General features: G+C 32.4%; 2 protein-coding genes across 3 annotated transcripts in view; one reads left to right on the top strand and one right to left on the bottom strand.

Moving 5' to 3' along the window:
• Positions 1 to 2,067, bottom strand: part of PAN2 (PAN2-PAN3 deadenylation complex catalytic subunit PAN2) — a 62,661-nt gene extending 60,594 nt beyond the window's left edge. The window contains exon 1 of one of the 2 annotated variants that reach the window (XM_089241016.1): positions 1,916 to 2,067. The gene's annotated coding sequence lies outside the window, so the exon portion shown is untranslated. The remainder of the gene's footprint in view (positions 1 to 1,915) is intronic. The other variant, XM_089241017.1, reaches the window with a different exon arrangement.
• A 205-nt stretch (positions 2,068 to 2,272) lies between these two features.
• On the top strand, positions 2,273 to 17,681 carry Rpt5 (26S proteasome regulatory subunit Rpt5). The gene is made up of 13 exons (XM_089241015.1): positions 2,273 to 2,404; positions 3,175 to 3,255; positions 4,329 to 4,454; positions 5,865 to 5,972; positions 8,010 to 8,072; positions 9,213 to 9,259; positions 11,614 to 11,704; positions 12,086 to 12,158; positions 13,390 to 13,599; positions 15,817 to 15,923; positions 16,056 to 16,201; positions 16,703 to 16,784; positions 17,473 to 17,681. The coding sequence occupies exons 1-13, from the start codon at positions 2,354 to 2,356 to the stop codon at positions 17,581 to 17,583; spliced, it is 1,296 nt and encodes a 431-aa protein (XP_089097141.1). The 5' UTR covers positions 2,273 to 2,353; the 3' UTR covers positions 17,584 to 17,681.
• The last annotated feature ends 884 nt before the right edge of the window (positions 17,682 to 18,565 follow it).

Below are 18,565 nucleotides of genomic sequence, written 5' to 3'. Positions count from 1 at the left end.
ATTTGCACCTCATCTATATTCCCCCAATGGAACCTCTAATGAATTGGTGCATATTGGAATGCGAGTGTATATGTTTGTGAACCTAACATTTTGTAACTCTTTTTTTAGCTGCAATGTATGACACAAATGAGCTGACTGAATCACAAATGGATGGGGATATCTACAAACTCGAACATCAAACCCACCTTTGGTTGAACACCAGTTTCAGTGGACTAAAACTGGTGTTGGTCAAGTTACTTACATACCATGGTTTTCCCAAAATAAGACCTAACCAAAAAATAAGCCCTAACAAAAAAATAAACCCTATTTGAAATCATCAGCAAGATGGGTGCACACACACACACACACATTTTTATGTCCTTTGAATTCCTACAAATTATTACGTCAAAAATTTGACGAATGCAGAGACGATCTGGAAATGGAACAACGGCTGTTTTGAATTTTTGAAAAATGCTGTGAACAAAAGAAAAATCCTTTTTGGTGAAGCCACGCCACCTGGTATCACCCAGCGAAAACTGAAAAGATGTTAAAAAATACAACCCAGAGCACCATTATGACCGTCTTGGCGACTTATCATGAGGAAAAAGTCGCTAAAGTCATGGCGAACCATACTGCATCTGTTCCGCAATGAATTCCAACTAGAACAATATTAAATTTTATTACTTTGTTACTATCTGTTTATTAAATTTATACTTATATATATACATTATTAATCAAATAACTAAATATACAAATGGTGCTTTAGACGAGAGGTAGATGCTTAAGTAAATGCATGTAATGAACAGGATTCATGCAAGAATGACAGCCTATCTCGAGACTTGTATATTGTAGGCATATTAAACAAGCTATTGGAATCAGAGCCGTCTTAACGTTTGGAGCCTACCCAGAAATCAAATCAGCGATAGCTGTATTGCAGGCCCCACGTACAAGAAATGCTCATTTTAGGATAACTTTGTGCACAGTTCATCCGTCATCACCAAAGCGATGAACAAAAAACAGTCATGTGGCGACTTCAGCAATACAGCAGATAATGCCACATTTTCACAGTCAATAGTTACAGGAGACAAAACTTTTCATCTCCGTATAATCATCTCTCAACAAACTCATCTCTGTACACATTTTCTATCATTTTGTGGGTTTGGGGCCGTTCAAGTATTACATAAGCAAATTTTTAGCTATTTTTGACCCCCTCCCTTGTCAGCAAAAGTAAGCAAAACGCTGACCCCCCCCCCCTTGCCAGCAAAATTTTGTCGTCAGCTCTGCCCCCTCTGAATCCTAACTTATATTTTCATAAATGGGGGTTGATGACGTAAGCATTATCCAAACCCTCCCCCCCCCCATCAAAAGTCAGCAAATAGGAAACCCCCTCCCCCCCACCCCATCGATGATGACATAATACTTGAACGGCCCCTTTCCATTAGTTTTACCCAATATGGAAAAAAAATTCATATTGATTCTCTGCTCCATTACACACTGAACTAACAACTTTTATGTTACAACTACTGTGTGAACAAACCACTGCCGAGAAATTTTGAAAAACAAGCGCAGATAACACAGGGAAGAATGTAATGCTCATGTGACAGTGCATTGGCTTGCTCACATTTTCGAAAGAAGGGGGTAATTCACCATATTTACTGGCCACACCTTGCAGCTTGTGTTACATTGAAGAAATTTCAGAGCTATAGCAGCTAATTGGAGTGGTAAAAATATCCCTAGATTTGCTGCTACGTAAAAATTAATATTTTATAAGTAACGTGTTAATGGTATTGATTTTAACAGCGATTAACAATTCAAACTGAGTGGTATAGTGCACTTCATTAAAAAAAAAAAATATGCACTAAAAACTTCTAAAGAATTTTCTTAAAAGTAAATATCACAAAATAGGAAAAAAAATGAATGAAAACAAATAGTTTACAATCAAAAATGGCTTCGGAAGAAGCTTTCATTTAGCTACAACAGCACTCCAACCCCTCAGCTGTAACTAAAATCTACTTTAACATTTAAAAAAAAAAATTTAAATATTTTTTACAGCAGTTTTTGCATGCCACAATATGACTTGACTAGACTAAGTCTAGTAGACTTACAGATAGTTGTGAGATAAGGAAAAAAAAATGAAAAAATATTTTTATTGTAATTAAGAGCATGTAAAATACATTAAGAATGAAAAATATGTAAAAATATTAATATAAACATAGTGGCTACATATCTCTTTTGAAAAAGAATCGACGAGAAATGAATTAAAATATTTTCTGATTATGCCGACTCATGGTAGAAAGTCAACGTCGTCCAAATCAGCGGATTCTTATTCATTGACCTCGGTTGCTAAAGGCTTGAAGAAATTTGTAATTTGAAGATGTCTACTGCCGCTGTCGAAGAGAAGCAGCCGTGGGAAGATAAAGATGAGGTTTGTCAAACATCAATGATGTTTATTGAGAATCATTATTTATGAAAACTATTTATCAAATTTATGAGGGAGTCGCGTCCATGATTGTCAACTATTACAATGCATGTCACTGTGCACAGTGAAACCTCGATATAACGATACTCTGCGGACCAAGAAAAAAATTTAGTTGTAGAGGGGTTATCGTTATATCGAGAGGCAAAATTATGATTGCGTACCGCCAAATTCATACTGGGAAAAGCTATAGTAATAGGGCTGGGCAAATCCCAGGTCGCCATGGCGACTAAAAAATTGGTATCGGCGCCTAAAATTTTCTTTGTGTGGTTACTAAATTGCGGGCTGAGAGTAGCACAAAATGTTTGGAATTTATAGCAGCATATCTGCCAACATGAAAGAGGGCGGCTATGCTCTGAAAGAGTCAAAAGAAGTAATATTTGAGAGCTTTTTCTACGGGTGAAAACATTTTTTGGTTCTTAATTTTTTTTTTTTTTTTTGTGATTTGGACAGCCTCCTATAGTATAATCTTTTTTGGTTATGCGTTGCCGATTTTTTCCTTTGGTGAGGGAAAACGTCCGAAAGCATGACGAAAAGTCACCAAGAGTGAAATAGAGACATGCTTTTGGGTGCTTTCTTGTGAAAAAAAAATCGCCAACACTGCTAAAGAGGGACAGGTGTAATAAATAAAAACAGAAGTCCCAAATGTTATGTTTTTGAGTTTGATATTTTATGGCATGTATGATTGGTAAAAGTTTTTTTTGTTCCGTTTTCTTTAGCCTAGACTTGGCGAAGAAGTTCTTCGCATGTCTACAGATGAAATCATCAGCAGGACTCGTCTTATGGACAATGAGATTAAGGTACCAGTATTTATTATTTTTTCTTTCCTCTTAAAAATTCTTGGCTGTCGGGAAAAGGAACAAATTTTTAGTTGAGATTTCTTATTTTGTCATTTGCTAAGCAGCGATTACTACTAGAATGGTGGAAGCTGTCATTTTGAATAGGGCCCAATTTCAAATAACGAAGACCGGTATTTGCTGGAAACAATAAACTGCACAAGTAAGACTCTTCTCACTTGAGGATACCCAAATCGATCTCGAATAGCTTCAACTTGAGAGTCAAGTTAACTCAAACAAATCAAGTTTTCTGCTCTCCCTCATACATACATAATACCCTAGTGTAATTGGTGAATTTGAATAATAAAAAAATTCACAATGAGTACAGCATGTTTGATGAATATAAACAGACCCTGATATAATGAACTTGCATTTGATAAATTTCATGATTAAAAATTTTTTTTTTCCAGAAACCTGCGCTACTTAAAAAAAATCTCAAAGCCCTGGAAATCAAGTAAAAACTACAGTTTTTCGTTCATCTTATCTCCCTGTACTTTATGAACTGAATAGAAAAAAAAATCAAAAATACAGTGATTCTAGCAAGCATGAAGATATTATAATTACTGTATTAAAAGTTATTATTATCCTACACTATATATATATTATTTCCACTATAAAGGGAGGAAATAAAAGAAAATTATGGGTACATTCACATTGCCGTCTTAAGAAAATCCTTGGCCATCTGGCAATTAAGCCTAGCAAGACACGTTTACTTCCAAACATATTAATCAGATCTCATTTTAACGAGACCTCCTCTGTAGTTGAGGTGCTTGGATGGGCACCTCGTGTTGAGATGGCACTCTGCATTCATGCAATGAAAAGAATATTTGTTGTAGATTATTCTTTAAGTGCACAGAGTTATACAGGAATATGATTCCAAATTCATTGTATTCTGCGGAATGGGGAAAGAGATTTTTCTTATTGCTGTCAAAATGAATACTTTCTGTCATTCTGGATAGTTACAAACATTTCATCATGTTCACGGAATTCACATTCTGTTACAGAATGTGTCAAATGCTTTTTCATTTATCTTTCAGATTATGAAGAGTGAAGTGATGAGAATATCTCATGAATTGCAGAACCAGAAGGAAAAAATCAAGGAGAATAACGAAAAAATAAAAGTCAACAAGACACTTCCTTACCTTGTCTCAAATGTCATTGAGGTCAGAAAGTTTTTCCTTGTTTTTCAAATTAAAAACTGAAAGGGAAATATATTTTTTTATTTGGAATATAACATAATTTTGGTGAAGTGCAGGTTTTATTAGTGAAAATAATCTAAATGCATTATGAGTCAAACCCTCAATGAAACGCTAACATTTAAAAAAAAGAAAAGAAAACCACATTCTGAAGGGATATCTAGGACCTAGACGTCTGGAAGATGGAAAAAATAATTGATTTTTGGTACTGATAGTTTAAAAATTTTAGGTGTACATTCAGTACCTAAAAAAAATTTTGTTTGCTCCAAGTTAGATGCAGGTACCCTAACTTGGGACAGTATAGATTTTGTGTGTTGTCTTATATTTAAGTAGGCTATCTTAGTTTAAACTTGGGACAGGTTGGATCTTTTTTTAAAAAAGTCCTAAGGCAACTCCAGAAAAATTGAAAACAGTTCAGAAATCATTTTATTCATCAAAAATAACATCGCAACCCTTAGGACTAAATCACAAAGTTCTCTTTTAAGAAAATACCACACACATCACAGTATAAGTGTAAAAAAAGGATATAACGAAATTCAGAAGTAGAAAAAAAAATTAGTTGAAACACTGAAAAAATGTGAACAAACTTAAAAAAACAATGTGTATAGAGACTTTGGACAACACCAGTGAACAAAGAACTAAACATTAAAATGTTTAAAAAGCTAGTGGGCAAAAGTTTAGTGATCGCAGCGGATGCTAAGAGGTTTCACAATTCTATTTCTCACATTGTATTATTTTATTTATTGAAACTTCATCAATGTCATCAACATCAGGAAATGAAAACCCATTTATTTTGCCCATGTACGTTCTCATGGATGTGAACTGTTAAAACGGATTGTGAACTGTTGCTTACATTAAGGAATGTGATTGATATGCGATATAAAAATTCGAAAACATAACAATAATAATGCATTTTCTAACATGGGATAACAGTGCTTAACATAGGACAGTATCCCAAGTTTAGACGAACTTGATTTTTTTCTCTCAAGCTGAGCTGTACTTAACAATAATGGCAATAAGAAAAGATTGAACAGGCATTTTTTATGGAGGAGACTACCAAACATTACCCTAAATTAGAGACGCCCCCCATGTCTGAACGTAACTGTGGTGCAAATCTTAGTAGTTTACTGAAAAAAAAAAATTTACTGATTATAGGGAAAATGTGTGAAAACCTTTTTCTTAACTAAACACATTCTACATTACTGAAACTATTATGAAATGTTAACACAGCAAACAAATGTGATGATCTGCTTTAAACATAGCTTGCAAAAACCATCAGGTCTACCAACTTAGGTCGTTGTCCTGAGTATGGATACTTAACTGTAATTCTATGATTGTGACATAAAAATTCAATTTTTCATACATGTATGCATATAGCTATTGGATGTAGATCCCCAGGAGTTGGGCGAAGAAGATGGAGCTAATGTTGATCTGGATGCTCAACGTAAAGGAAAATGTGCTGTGATCAAAACATCTACTCGTCAGGTAAATACTTAAGAACAAATTTTTAATTTCATTTATCTTAATTTGTTTTGTATTTTGTCATTATGGTTGCCTTTTATTGTAGTATTTTTTCCATACTGAAGAATTCCTTATAGAAACAAAAATAAAATTGCAGCAAGCACCTTTGTTATTCTCGGGTATTGTTATCCTTATTAAAATATGAAAAGAAATCAAAAAGAAAGCATAAACTAAAGATTTGTTATAGATGTGAGATGTCAATTCAAAGAATTTGACAGGCTAATAATTGAATCAGTAAGAAGAACTACAGGTCCAAATCCCACCTTTTTTCTCTATGAACTAATTTGATAAATGTAGATCTATTCATTGAGTGTAAGAGCAGTACTCTGCCAGCTTTTTTCATTGTTTCCAGGCATGTTTTAAATTCAAATTAGTAAAAGAAAAGTACCAGTTTTTTTTCTGAGATAAAAAAATTTTCACTGTTCTCAAAATTTTGTTGAAATTAAAATTGTTGATAAAACTAATTAAAAAAATGTGTAAAAAATAATAAATATTGATAGCCATTTCTGTTGTCATGGCACCCTCCTCAAGAGTTAGGATGACGGCTCCAGCTCGGGAGGCATAGGATGATTCTTGTTTTTTATTTCATGCTATAAGTTTACTATAGAAGGCCTCAAAATGTTAGTATGAGGGCCCACCAAAGATTCCAGTCTGGGGGGGGGGGGGTTATAGTCATTATAAAAGCTTGCATTACCTTATTTTATGGCAGATACTGAGAAATCCTCAACCTATTTTTTGCTAATTACTTTTTCCCCCCTCAAAATTCTACAGTTTTGTTTCTGAGCTAATTTGTGTATTTATTTTCCCGTGCCAAATGTGCTATGATTATAACGTGAAACAAATTATGAATAACTTGCTGCTGTATTGCCGTTTTTTTATTTTTTTTTCGGGTCTATCTTTAAATATTTTGTAATTTTTCATGGGCTGTAGCAGTTCCAATTTGATGAGGGAGTTGTCTAGTACTTTGTTTCTTTATTTTAACCCAGGGCCGCAACTAGGGGGAGCAGGCGGGTCTCGTGCCGCGGGCGCTAGACCAGAGGGGGTTAAAATTTCATTCTGAAACCTCGCCTTCAACATTACAAGGGGGCCGTCAAAATGTGCGCTTGCCCTGGGTAACCAAGCATGTAGTTGCTGCCCTGCTTCAGCCTGTTGTTGATATCCAGTTTCTGCCAAGACAATTTTGGTTTTTTTTGTACACGCTTACATTGCAAATCATGAACCCCCAACATCCAGCAGCAGAGGCCCTTGGACTAGGATCTTTAGTGGGGGGGGGGGGGGCAAGCCAGACTTTCTCACTGGCCACTCCATAGTGGATCTATAGTGTCTGTCACAATGAGGCTAACTGTATCAATAATGAGTAGTACGCTTTCGAACTAGGTTTTCAAAACTTTGTCTTTACTATCTCGTGATAATCCCTGGACTTTTTTTGACTGACCACCTGTGACGAAACCAATATCACTACCTTCTACCCTTCCCAAAAAGCTGCTAAAACAGTGTATTCACCAGGATAAGTGACCTTCCCCCTCCCTTCCCATTATATTAACCTATCTCTGTTCTTCTTTTCACCGATTCAATTAATCATTGTTTTAATGTTGTATACAGTAAAATTTGTTAACTGATGAAAGACAAAAACTATGTATTCCTTCTACTTGTTTGAAATGAAGGAATAATTTATACTTATCCTCTTGCAAGTAGAATAATACAATCCATATGGAAAACTGACCTTTGAAGATATATTGATGTTTTTTTTAGGAAAGGAAAATTCATCTCCGCCCTCCAGGGAACGAGATTCCTTTCTTAAAAAATATCAATATCTCTTCATAAGCCAGTTTTCTATGTATATTTTATTAACAAGTGGAGAGGATATCTTCCTCTAAAAGAAGCACAATGTTTCTTGAGAAAACAATAAGTTAATGTATCATAAATTTACATAAATTTATGATACATTAAATTATGATACATTTTATTTTCATAAATTTACTGCATATTCCTTGTTTTCAGACATATTTTCTTCCCGTCATTGGCCTCATCGATGCAGAAAAGTTGAAACCTGGAGATTTAGTTGTAAGTTTTTTTATTGTTTCATTCTGTGCCAAGCATTGTACAGAGGGAAGGGGGAATGAGACCGCTGTGTGAGTGAAATCATTCATGGGTCTGTAATAGTGGTGCAACTCAAAAAGTTCTTATTTTTAGTCAAGACATTCCTAATCAAGACTACTTCCAGAAATAATGTTCACCACTGTGCAAACTGCTGTAAAGGCAATTTCACCTGATGGCAGTACCCTAATATCTTATATTTATAACCTTTGTAAACTAAAAACTTATTTTCTTGCGTTTTAAAAAACTTTTTTTAATTATGTCTGTATTGTAACCCATGTATGATAGAGGAATGTATCAGAACTTCAATTGAGCTGAAATGTCTAGTTTTTGAGCGATTGAAAATTTGAATTAATTATCTGTGTATGATGCTAGAATGATGATAATGCAGAAATAAGAACTTTGTTTTATAATCATATACAGTTATAATTTCATTGTGTCAAGCATAATTATCAACTGTTTTTAAGAGAAAAAATATTGCTTTTTTAGTGTATTTTTGAAATGATTGTCTGTTTTATGAAGGAAAAAATCCTTCACGAAATGCTATCAACTTTAATTATGTGTATGTCAAAAGTTCTTTGACTCTTCACCTTCATCACCAAAATACATTTTTTTAGAGATTAACGCTTTTGCTGTTTAGTAAAATGCTTTCTTACATGTATTGGACAGTGCCTGTGATAATCTGTTTACCCAGAGAAAAGACTTACTCTCATCTGTGTCACGTGATATTTGACTATTTCTTTATTCTCTGATGAATTTCACATGGTCAAGCATGACTATCAAACTCTTGTTTTTTTTAAATCATTTTTACTTTATTTTGGTATCATGATTTCAAAACAAAATATGTGTAACAATTGGATTTGCAGGGGGGAAAATGTTTGTTTCATTGCAACCCATAAAAAAAATTAAATCTCTCACAAAAATACGAAGGTTTTTTCTTACTGTAGAAAAAACAAAAAACAGTAAAAATCGCGACTCAAAGAAGGAGGTTCTGATTCTCTTCCTGCTGTGTGTATGCTAGTGTTTGCAGTGTATTCTAATGCATCAGATATTGAAAGTATAATATAGTGTCGTACTGTTCTGTTACATTTACTATTGTATTTACAGGGTGTCAACAAAGATTCTTATTTGATTTTGGAGACACTTCCCCCAGAGTGAGTACAGATTTATGTAAATATTTCAAAAAAAGCTTTTGAAATTTTATTTTTGTGGGATGTAAAATAAATATTATATATATGCAAATTCCATTTGTTAGATAATAGGTAAATTTTGCAAATTCTATTGTTTGAATTGAGTAAATTTTTTTTCTCTGGTTATGTGTGGTTGTTACCGATCCTGCATATATATGGATCATTTATACAAAATTGCCAGATTCAACAATACATAATAATTGGAGATATGTTTTAGTGCATTTATATCATCATAATCAAAAAATATTTTTCAATTAAAATCTTATCACCATATAGAAACTGACATTTTTAAAAACTTTAATTTTTTACTTTTCAGTTGATTCTTTCTCTTCCATAATCTAAGAAGGGTTCTTGAATTTTTAAAAGGTTGCTGAAGGAATAAATTTTTAGTTTATTCTCCACTGAATGTTAACAAGAAGTAATGTGTTAGAGATGTTCAGGACTTTAATAAGTTTGAAGCAAAATTCAAATTTTCTTCAAAATTAAAATAAATATACAGGTCTCTCAAGTAATCGTCTATGAAAGGCACTATACAGGAATTTAAATAAAATTGTCTGTGTGACTAAGAAAAATATCTGTATGCTATTTTTAAAAAAGTAACAGCAAGGGGGGTTTCTTCTTTATTATGTTAGTACAACCCTCAGACTGGAACATTTGTTTGTTTTTTTTATACTCAAAAAAGTATATTGAAAACATAAATTTCAGAAAAATCTTTATTTTTTTTTTTAAATTTAAAATTTTTTTTCTGTCAAATTTTGGAGCTTCATAACTTTATAAGTGGGGAAATAATTCACCTCATTCAAATTTTTTCAACCAAAATGATGCAGGGTATATTTGTATTCACATACAATTGTTGTTGTTTTTTTTAAATTTTATTGCTAAATTTTATGTAATACATCACATTTACCTGACAAACTTTCTGCTGGAAGCCATTTTGCAGAAACATAAAATTCAGCTTTAAGTTCTGCCCCCCGATGAAATCCCCTGAAGTTCGAATTCACCATATTTCTCACTCAAATCACACACAATCCTTTAAGTCAGAGCTTAACTCCCTGAGGTTGAAAAAGTTACCCATGTGGGTAATTAAAGAGCCATAAGGAGCTCACATATAAATTATACCAATTATGTGACATCATATTCATTATCTTTCACCGATTGGCAGAGATATTATTTAGCAGGTATGCACTGCATCTCATTTCAGTTGGCACCGCATTATCACCTTTGAACCAAGGTTCAAAGGTTGAAAAATAATTTACAGTGAGAAAAATCAGCCCACACATTTGTGACTATTGAGTCTGAAAAGGATAAGAGATGCAAAATTTTTACTTCTCCCTTTTCCCTTTTTTTTTCATTCCCTTAATCCACTAGCATCCATAAACTGAATAATCCATAAATTGTTAGTGGCCTATATCACCCAGTACAGAATGATGCATTGTTCAGTAGTCCTATATGGAGCTGGTCACTCATTTAAGAAAGTCTTTCTGCAGAGAGCAGGCAGACCTACAACACAATACTGACGTAGCATGAAATTTCAAGCATTTTCCATCTTTACTTCAAAATGTGCAAGACAGATGGCAGCACCAGCAATAACATGAAACAAGCACGATTCTGGCAACATGAATATCTTAGGGCCACGCATATACTCAGAACACGCATTCAGACATATAAGAATTCATTAGAAATTCTGTAGAGGAATGCGTGAGAAGTACATGTACAGTTGAGTTGTAGTTAGTAGATCCACATAACATTTATTTCAATATTGATGTATGGTGATACAGGACAGGTAAAATATTTAAAAGGGGGGATGCAAATAGTTTAACAATTGGATATATTAAAAAGCTCAACAAAATAAAAACTTATCTTTCTGCATTATACAGATTTTTGTGATGCTTAGTTAAAAAAACAAATATGGTGCAAATTTAATTTATCATAAAATAGTATATCAATGATTGATATTTTACAACAGTCATAATCATTTAATTTTCAGTAGCTTGTAATAACAAATGATTCTCATGGTACCAACCCATTCGATATTAACACGGTTTCAATTAAAAACAAGCTTAAGGTGCTTTCAAAGTAAAAACAAATTGAGCTCTCTGCAAATCAGTAACAAAATCTCCATTAAATCAAATGCATCAATATGCTGTATTTACTTGCATCAATTTATGATGATCTGTATCACCTTCAACTTAATTACAAAGTGGACAAATAGAATTTTATAGATTGGTATGTTGTGATGTGTGAATCTTTATTTTGCTGGATTTATAGTTTAACTGATCTGTCTGTGTTGGTAATTTTCACTATTTATTGTGTTATAGGTATGACTCTAGAGTAAAAGCTATGGAAGTTGATGAAAGGCCCACAGAAGAATACAGTGATATTGGTGGCTTGGATAAACAGATACAAGAGGTGAGCTGTTCAAGAATCATAAATCCTCATTGCAACAAATGTTGTTGGGTGTGTGTGTGGGTGCCTAAGTCAAAACTTACTATTGGAAAATGTTTTTTTTTTTTTTTTATTTATGTTTATTGTATGTCAAAATGACTTTTAAAAAGAAAAAAAAAAGATTGATTAATTAATTTGGGCTGATATCCTTACTAAGACCATTTGAGTTAGGTACACGTGTGTACCTAAGGTCTTAACTAAAAAAACAAATCATTAAAAACCATTCGTTTCTAGAACGGAGAGGATAGAATACGAGGATAATAAATGATTGTGTATTTTCAGTTTTATGCATTAAGTGTCTACTGTTTTTGATGCATGATATACTTATTTCCGTCATTTCTCTAGTTGATTGAGGCAGTCGTGTTGCCAATGACACACAAGGAAAAATTTGAAAATCTGGGCATACAACCTCCCAAAGGTCAGAATGTTTGAAATATTTTGAAAAAAATTTTCTCGCCTCTTCTCTCCATGAGTTCAAAATGACAATTAATTAGTGTTTCAGCATTAATAAAGTTCAATATAAGCATTCTTCATATCTTTTCAGAAACTTGTTCTTTCATTTGTATTTAAATTCATAGCTTCATGAGTAAAATTGTTCATTATCATAAGTAGTTGTGATTTCCTTAATCAGGAAAAAAAATTAGTTTATATTCAAATGTATCTTTTAGTTGCTGCAGGAGAAAATAAATTCATAATTTCAAAAACCATTTTAGTGCAAACAGTTTTAACCTAGTACATATTTGAAATGCATGCCAGAAAAGTTATATGTGGTGTATCCTTAAATATAAATAATGAACTAAAAGAATAAATTGATAAAAAATAAGTAAAAATAAATGTGTTTGCATATAATCCTCAGATTATGTATACATTAAAAAACATCTGAATTTGCTGACTCAGATTATATACTGCTGTGTCTGCAGCCTTTTTTTCTTAGAGGGTGGAATATAAATAAGTATTTTTAAATTACTTTATTAAGACAAAAATAATTTTTGGAAGGTAATATGGGTAGTAAAAAATAATGGACATTTTTCACAAAAATGCGATCAACAACCTTTTCCATTCCTTAAGATTTCATTATATGGTGATACATAGGAAAATATGGTACTACATAGTTAAAAATTTCAGTAACATATGAATTGTTGAGCAGTGTTGTATTCCCTATTTATGAGCCATTCTTTGTATATATGGGTTACTGGCAAAGCCTAAAATTGGCCGATTCATGATGGGCCGGCCACTTCGCAAATTGGCCAATTTCGTTAAATATTGATGCAGTCAATGTTCGAAACTTGAACATTGCTCGGCCAGTTCTCTCGTCACATGGAGCTAATCCAATAATGTTGCTATATATAGACATATATCACCCGCTGGCGATTAAAAAAAAAAATTCTCCTACTGGGCCATGTTACATTAGCACATTGAGCTTTGGCCAGGGATTTCTGGCCGCTTCCACAAAATGGCAGGCCAAAGTCTGAATCATTTCTACAATTTGGACTTCGGTCAATTCGCAGAGGGACCTGCCTCGTCGCTGCACTTCTGGCTTTGGCAGTAATATATATATATATTACTATGTATATTTGCAATGTGTGTGTTCTGCATTGAAAACAGAATTTAATGTTTGTTCTAATCAGTTTGATCTGCATACCTTTCAGGTGTTTTGCTGTATGGACCTCCTGGAACTGGCAAGACCTTGTTGGCCAGGGCCTGTGCTGCTCAAACCAAGTCCACGTTCCTGAAATTGGCTGGCCCACAGCTTGTGCAGATGTTCATCGGTGATGGTGCGAAACTAGTTCGAGATGCTTTTGCTTTGGCAAAAGAGAAAGCTCCCTCCATTATATTCATAGATGAATTAGATGCTATAGGTAATGCTATGAAAATAAGTTTACAGCTTGCTTAATTGATAATCACTCAACCAAGTTTAATATGTACTGCAGTGAGACCTGTATGAAATGGATCATCAAGGGGCCAGAATAATTTTTTGTTTCAGACAGGTTTTTGTTCTGACATTGCTGGTCAAAGCACTGATTGTAGATAATACTGCCTTTTGATTTTGTTCAAGACACATTTTTATCTTGTGTGATTGTCTTAGACATGCTTCACTGTATCTACTTTCTCTTAAATTTTAACAATGTACTAGCTCCTTATGTATTGAAAGGTGGCGGAGAAAAGTTTAAGGGCAACTGAAAAATCGCTATGTCTCGAAAATCTGGATATAAATATTTGAAAATTTTAGAGCAATAATTATAAGTGAGACTAAACATTTTCCGGTGAATGTAATTTTGATCAGTGCTGCACTGCTTCAGAAAAAATTGTTCAAATTATACAATAAAAGTCAAAACTTGGAAAAAAGTATGAGGACAATCGAAAATTACTTGCAAAAATTTTGTTTTAATGAAGGAAGATACCTTTTCATTTATAATCTTTGTCATTCGGGATGTCATTGATTGAGATAAGCCATAAATAACTAGTTTTGTAACTGTCTTCCAAACTTGTTTGATGATTTCAATAAGATTATGTTTGTTTTCATACTGTGTATCATTTCTATATTCTTCATGTGCCAAAATGCAACACCAGAGTACTGTACAAGATTAAGAAAAAACTGAATTACCACTCAGGTTCCACCTGAATTGGCTTCAAACTAACACCTTTTTGACTTGGAAATACGTGCAGGATCATTATCTTGTTAGAAACAATTGTCTAAAAGTTGTGAGAGGTGCCTCAGAAAATAGAAATTTTGCTGAAACTGTCTAGATATGCCTTTATTTCCATTTATTTCCAAAATATTTCTCTGTCATTGCATAGGTAATTGATTTTTTTAAACCACCCGGCCCATCTAAATTGCTTCTCATAAAAAGAAAATTCTCTTCCCACTTGGCACAGAAAGATACACGCTGTTTGGCTAATTCATATTGCTTTTCTCTGTGCTGTTTTATAAGGGAAGGTTGTGCTTCTCAGTTTTGGATACCAGACATTTGAATTTTTTTTATCACATTAGGCACAGTTCAACATGTGCAAGGCAAGCTATATTTCTCCTTAATCACTCAGATTTTTTTATTCATGTAAAAGCTGTGAATAATCTTTTTTTTTTGATAAATAGTAAGAAGAAAGATGCCTTCTTATGCAAGCTTTCAGTCCATAATTCTCTAGCTCACTTACAAAACTTTAAGCAGCAGTCTTCATTCTTTTGATTGTTCTTGAAATTTCATGACTAGGCATCACAGTTTCTCTGAGAGCAAGCATTTTACGTTTTCAATGTCCAATAAATATCTTGTCTTTGGCCATCTTGATACTTTCAGAAAAAATTTGATTTCATGGCACATAACTAACAAATCAGTCTTGGCTGTTACCTCATGAGAAAAATGCAAATTTATTTTGCAGATGCCAAAAAACTCATGGGTACTTATACCTGTTTCCAGGTTTTGGCCTTTAGTATAATTTTAACAATTTTTTTTTCTGGAGCCTTGCATCACTGACCAAAATTATTTTCATGGGAAAATGTTTAGTTACACTTGTAATTTTCGTTCTAAAATTTTCATAAATTTGCATCCACAAGTTTTTGAGGTATGGCGATTTTTCAGTTGTTCTTAAACTTTTTCCTTCCACCTTATACAAACATTAAATTTAGAGCAATAATTATAAGTGAGACTAAACATTTTCCGGTGAATGTAATTTTGATCAGTGCTGCACTGCTTCAGAAAAAATTGTTCAAATTATACAATAAAGGTCAAAACTTAGAAAAAAGTATGAGGACAATCGAAAATTATTTGCAAAAATTTTGTTTTAATGAAGGAAGATACCTTTTCATTTATAATCTTTGTCATTCGGGATGTCATTGATTGAGATAAGCCATAAATAACTAGTTTTGTAACTGTCTTCCAAAGTTGTTTGATTATTTCAATAAGATTATGTTTGTTTTCATACTGTGTATCATTTCTATATTCTTCATGTGCCAAAATGCAACACAAGAGTACTGTACAAGATTAAGAAAAAACTGAATAACCACATTTTTAGTGAAAATGTTTGAGGTCATGCTAGTGAGATTTAGTAAATATATAGTGACAACAGTTTCATTTTTTAAGGCACAAAACGATTCGATAGTGAAAAGGCTGGAGATCGAGAAGTGCAAAGAACTATGCTGGAGCTTTTGAATCAGTTGGATGGTTTCAGCTCGAGCACAGATATAAAAGTGAATATTTAATATTGTATTTAAAGTGAGAAATAGATCTAGTTAGTTTATTCTAAAATGACTACTATTATGTATTATGGTTCGTCCTTTTTTCTTTTTTTACATTGCAATAAATGAATTAATTTTTTCCAGGTTATTGCAGCCACTAATCGTGTTGATATTTTGGATCCTGCATTGCTGCGATCTGGTAGGTTGGACAGGAAAATTGAATTCCCGCATCCGAATGAAGAGGCAAGATCTAGAATCCTACAGATTCATGCCAGGAAAATGCATGTTGAGTGAGTATAACTATACATATGCAGACACAAAGCAATCCATTTTATCATTGTAATCATCAGATAGGATTGTTGGAAACTTTAATAAAGAAAAATGAAACTGTATGGATTATATAAAACCTTTAATGATTATAAAAAAAAAAATCTTTCTCAATATAGTTATAATTAGAAAACTTTTACATTAGTTTTCACTTGTCTGAAACCATTATTAATATCATTGGCAGTACAATAAAGTAGAAACAACAGTGAAGGCAAATAAATTGAAGAAAATCATGCGTTTCACAATGCATTTTAACATACACATTACGATTCTAAATTTCCCTTTTATCTTTGGGCTCTTCTTTATCATATAAGTATGTATTGGGTAAAAAAATCCCATGTTTTTTCTCCAGTATCATTAGTGTTGAAAATTCACATGAATAAGGATTTTCTTGTAGATCTATACAATAGTATTTTTATTATTTTTCTGTTTTGATAACAATGCAATTTTTTGAATTTTTTAAGCCCTGATGTCAATTTCGATGAGTTGTCCAGATGTACTGATGATTTCAATGGAGCGCAGTGTAAAGCTGTTTGTGTTGAAGCTGTAAGTATCTCTATATGAAATTTTCAAAGAGATTACATTCTGTCACTTAGTTTTTTTCTTGAAAAGTTCTGTGGTATTAATAATTTTTATTTCCTTGATACATCTTAACTGAAAATATTATGTTAATGGGTGTTATTTTTGAATTGATGGTTTGCATTAAAGATGCATCTTAAGTTTTTGAGCAGATTTAGAAACAACGTTAAAAGCAAGTAGATGAGAATATTTAAATGACATTTATTCTTCACATATATTTTTAAATATTTGAAATACATTTATTAAGCTAAAGTTCAGCAACACAAATGGACTAAAAATTGAATGTCCTGAAAATTTTATTTTTTTAAGTAATTTTACTTGTCCAATTATGTTATTACAAGCTACTCAAATATAGCAGTCTAGGACAAGGCTTCACAGGGCTGTCACTTGTCCTACTTTTTTTTACCAGGTCCTGTTAACGAAATTCATGTAACTGTTTTTAAATGAAGAGGAAATCACACGCACACACAATATTTTGTCAAATAATACAAATGTAGTCGATTGCATTTAATGATTCTGCCAAAGTTTCATGGTCTTGGACTATTCATTATATAGTTGCTAACATTTGTCATTCAAAATTATTATGCACATTTTGTGTATAGGTGAAACAATAGTTTGCATAACAAAAATAATTTTTATTTTGTTCTCCTTTTAGGGCATGATTGCATTGAGGAGAGGAGCTGGTGTAGTTGTCCATGAGGATTTTATGGATGCTATTTTAGAAGTTCAAGCGAAGAAGAAAGCTAACCTGAACTACTATGCCTGAAAAAATATCACTGGACTGTTGTTATTCACAAATATTTTTTTTTCATTTTTGGTCTATTTTTGTTTCTATTGTGCTAATAAAATGGTCTTAAAAATTTAGTTCAGGGTTTTTTTAGACCACAGTGTGTGAAATATTTCACCATTTTTTTTATACATATAGTATTTTGTGCTTGTATTCGATCATTAAAAACTTTAAATACATGACTTTCTCGTCTTGAAAGATTACTACTTATTAAAAAAATACTTTCACATCATTAGTATAATGTAAATTTTATGTACATTAACCTGTGTTTATCGGACGTTTCTTTTTTGAAATTTATTAATGCTTGGAACTATTCTTGGTTAAAATAAAGTTAAAAAATTACTTTTAATTTTTTTAGACCTTTAAATAGTGTTATAGTAATGTTATATACGAAACTTCCTGAGAAGAAATGAAATTTAGTTATCTTTTACTCTTTTAATTAAACAGGTAATTTTATAAATTTCCAGAAAGAAAAAAAAAGACCAATTTTAATTCAATGTTTCAAGATCATTCACCCAAATTCATACAATATAAAATCAATCGTTTATTTATACTTATCTTTAATATACTTCTCTCAACATTATTTTTTTTTATATTCTAAATTCAAACAGAATTAGAGAAAAGTCATAGTGAACCACAAAACATCGCAATGCAGACCAAACAGTAAAGAAAAATAAACATGCACTTGTATTGCATTTTACAAAATCCTTCCGTTGGGTCTAGATGAGATATTAATTTGAAATTCCTCACTAATTCACAACAGCATTGGTTACAACAATATTTTAGTTATGATATTGCGTTCATTAATCATAAACACTGAGGCAGATTAGTGAGAGATCAAAGTATACGTTTTTGTTTTATGACATACAGTGAAACCTCGCTACAACAATACTCAATTTAAATCATTCTGCTATTATTATAAATATTTTTCCAAGTCTTGTTTGGAAATGTCTATACTCTA

Source organism: Pholcus phalangioides, unplaced genomic scaffold (genome assembly GCF_987345545.1).
Source record: "Pholcus phalangioides strain wild (caught in Gottingen) unplaced genomic scaffold, Ppha-v1.0 ptg000013l_1, whole genome shotgun sequence".
Classification (NCBI taxonomy): Eukaryota; Metazoa; Arthropoda; class Arachnida; order Araneae; family Pholcidae; genus Pholcus; species Pholcus phalangioides.
Note: the sequence above shows the minus strand (reverse complement) of the source record. Positions and strands in the feature narration are given on the sequence as shown.

Excerpts from the sequence above, each read along its gene's own strand:
- Rpt5 (XM_089241015.1), top strand. The coding sequence starts at position 2,354 with ATGTCTACTGCCGCTGTCGAAGAGAAGCAGCCGTGGGAAGATAAAGAT. Across the intron at positions 5,973-8,009 it reads TCAAAACATCTACTCGTCAG|ACATATTTTCTTCCCGTCAT; the intron begins GTAAATACTTAA and ends CCTTGTTTTCAG. Across the intron at positions 13,600-15,816 it reads AGATGAATTAGATGCTATAG|GCACAAAACGATTCGATAGT; the intron begins GTAATGCTATGA and ends TCATTTTTTAAG.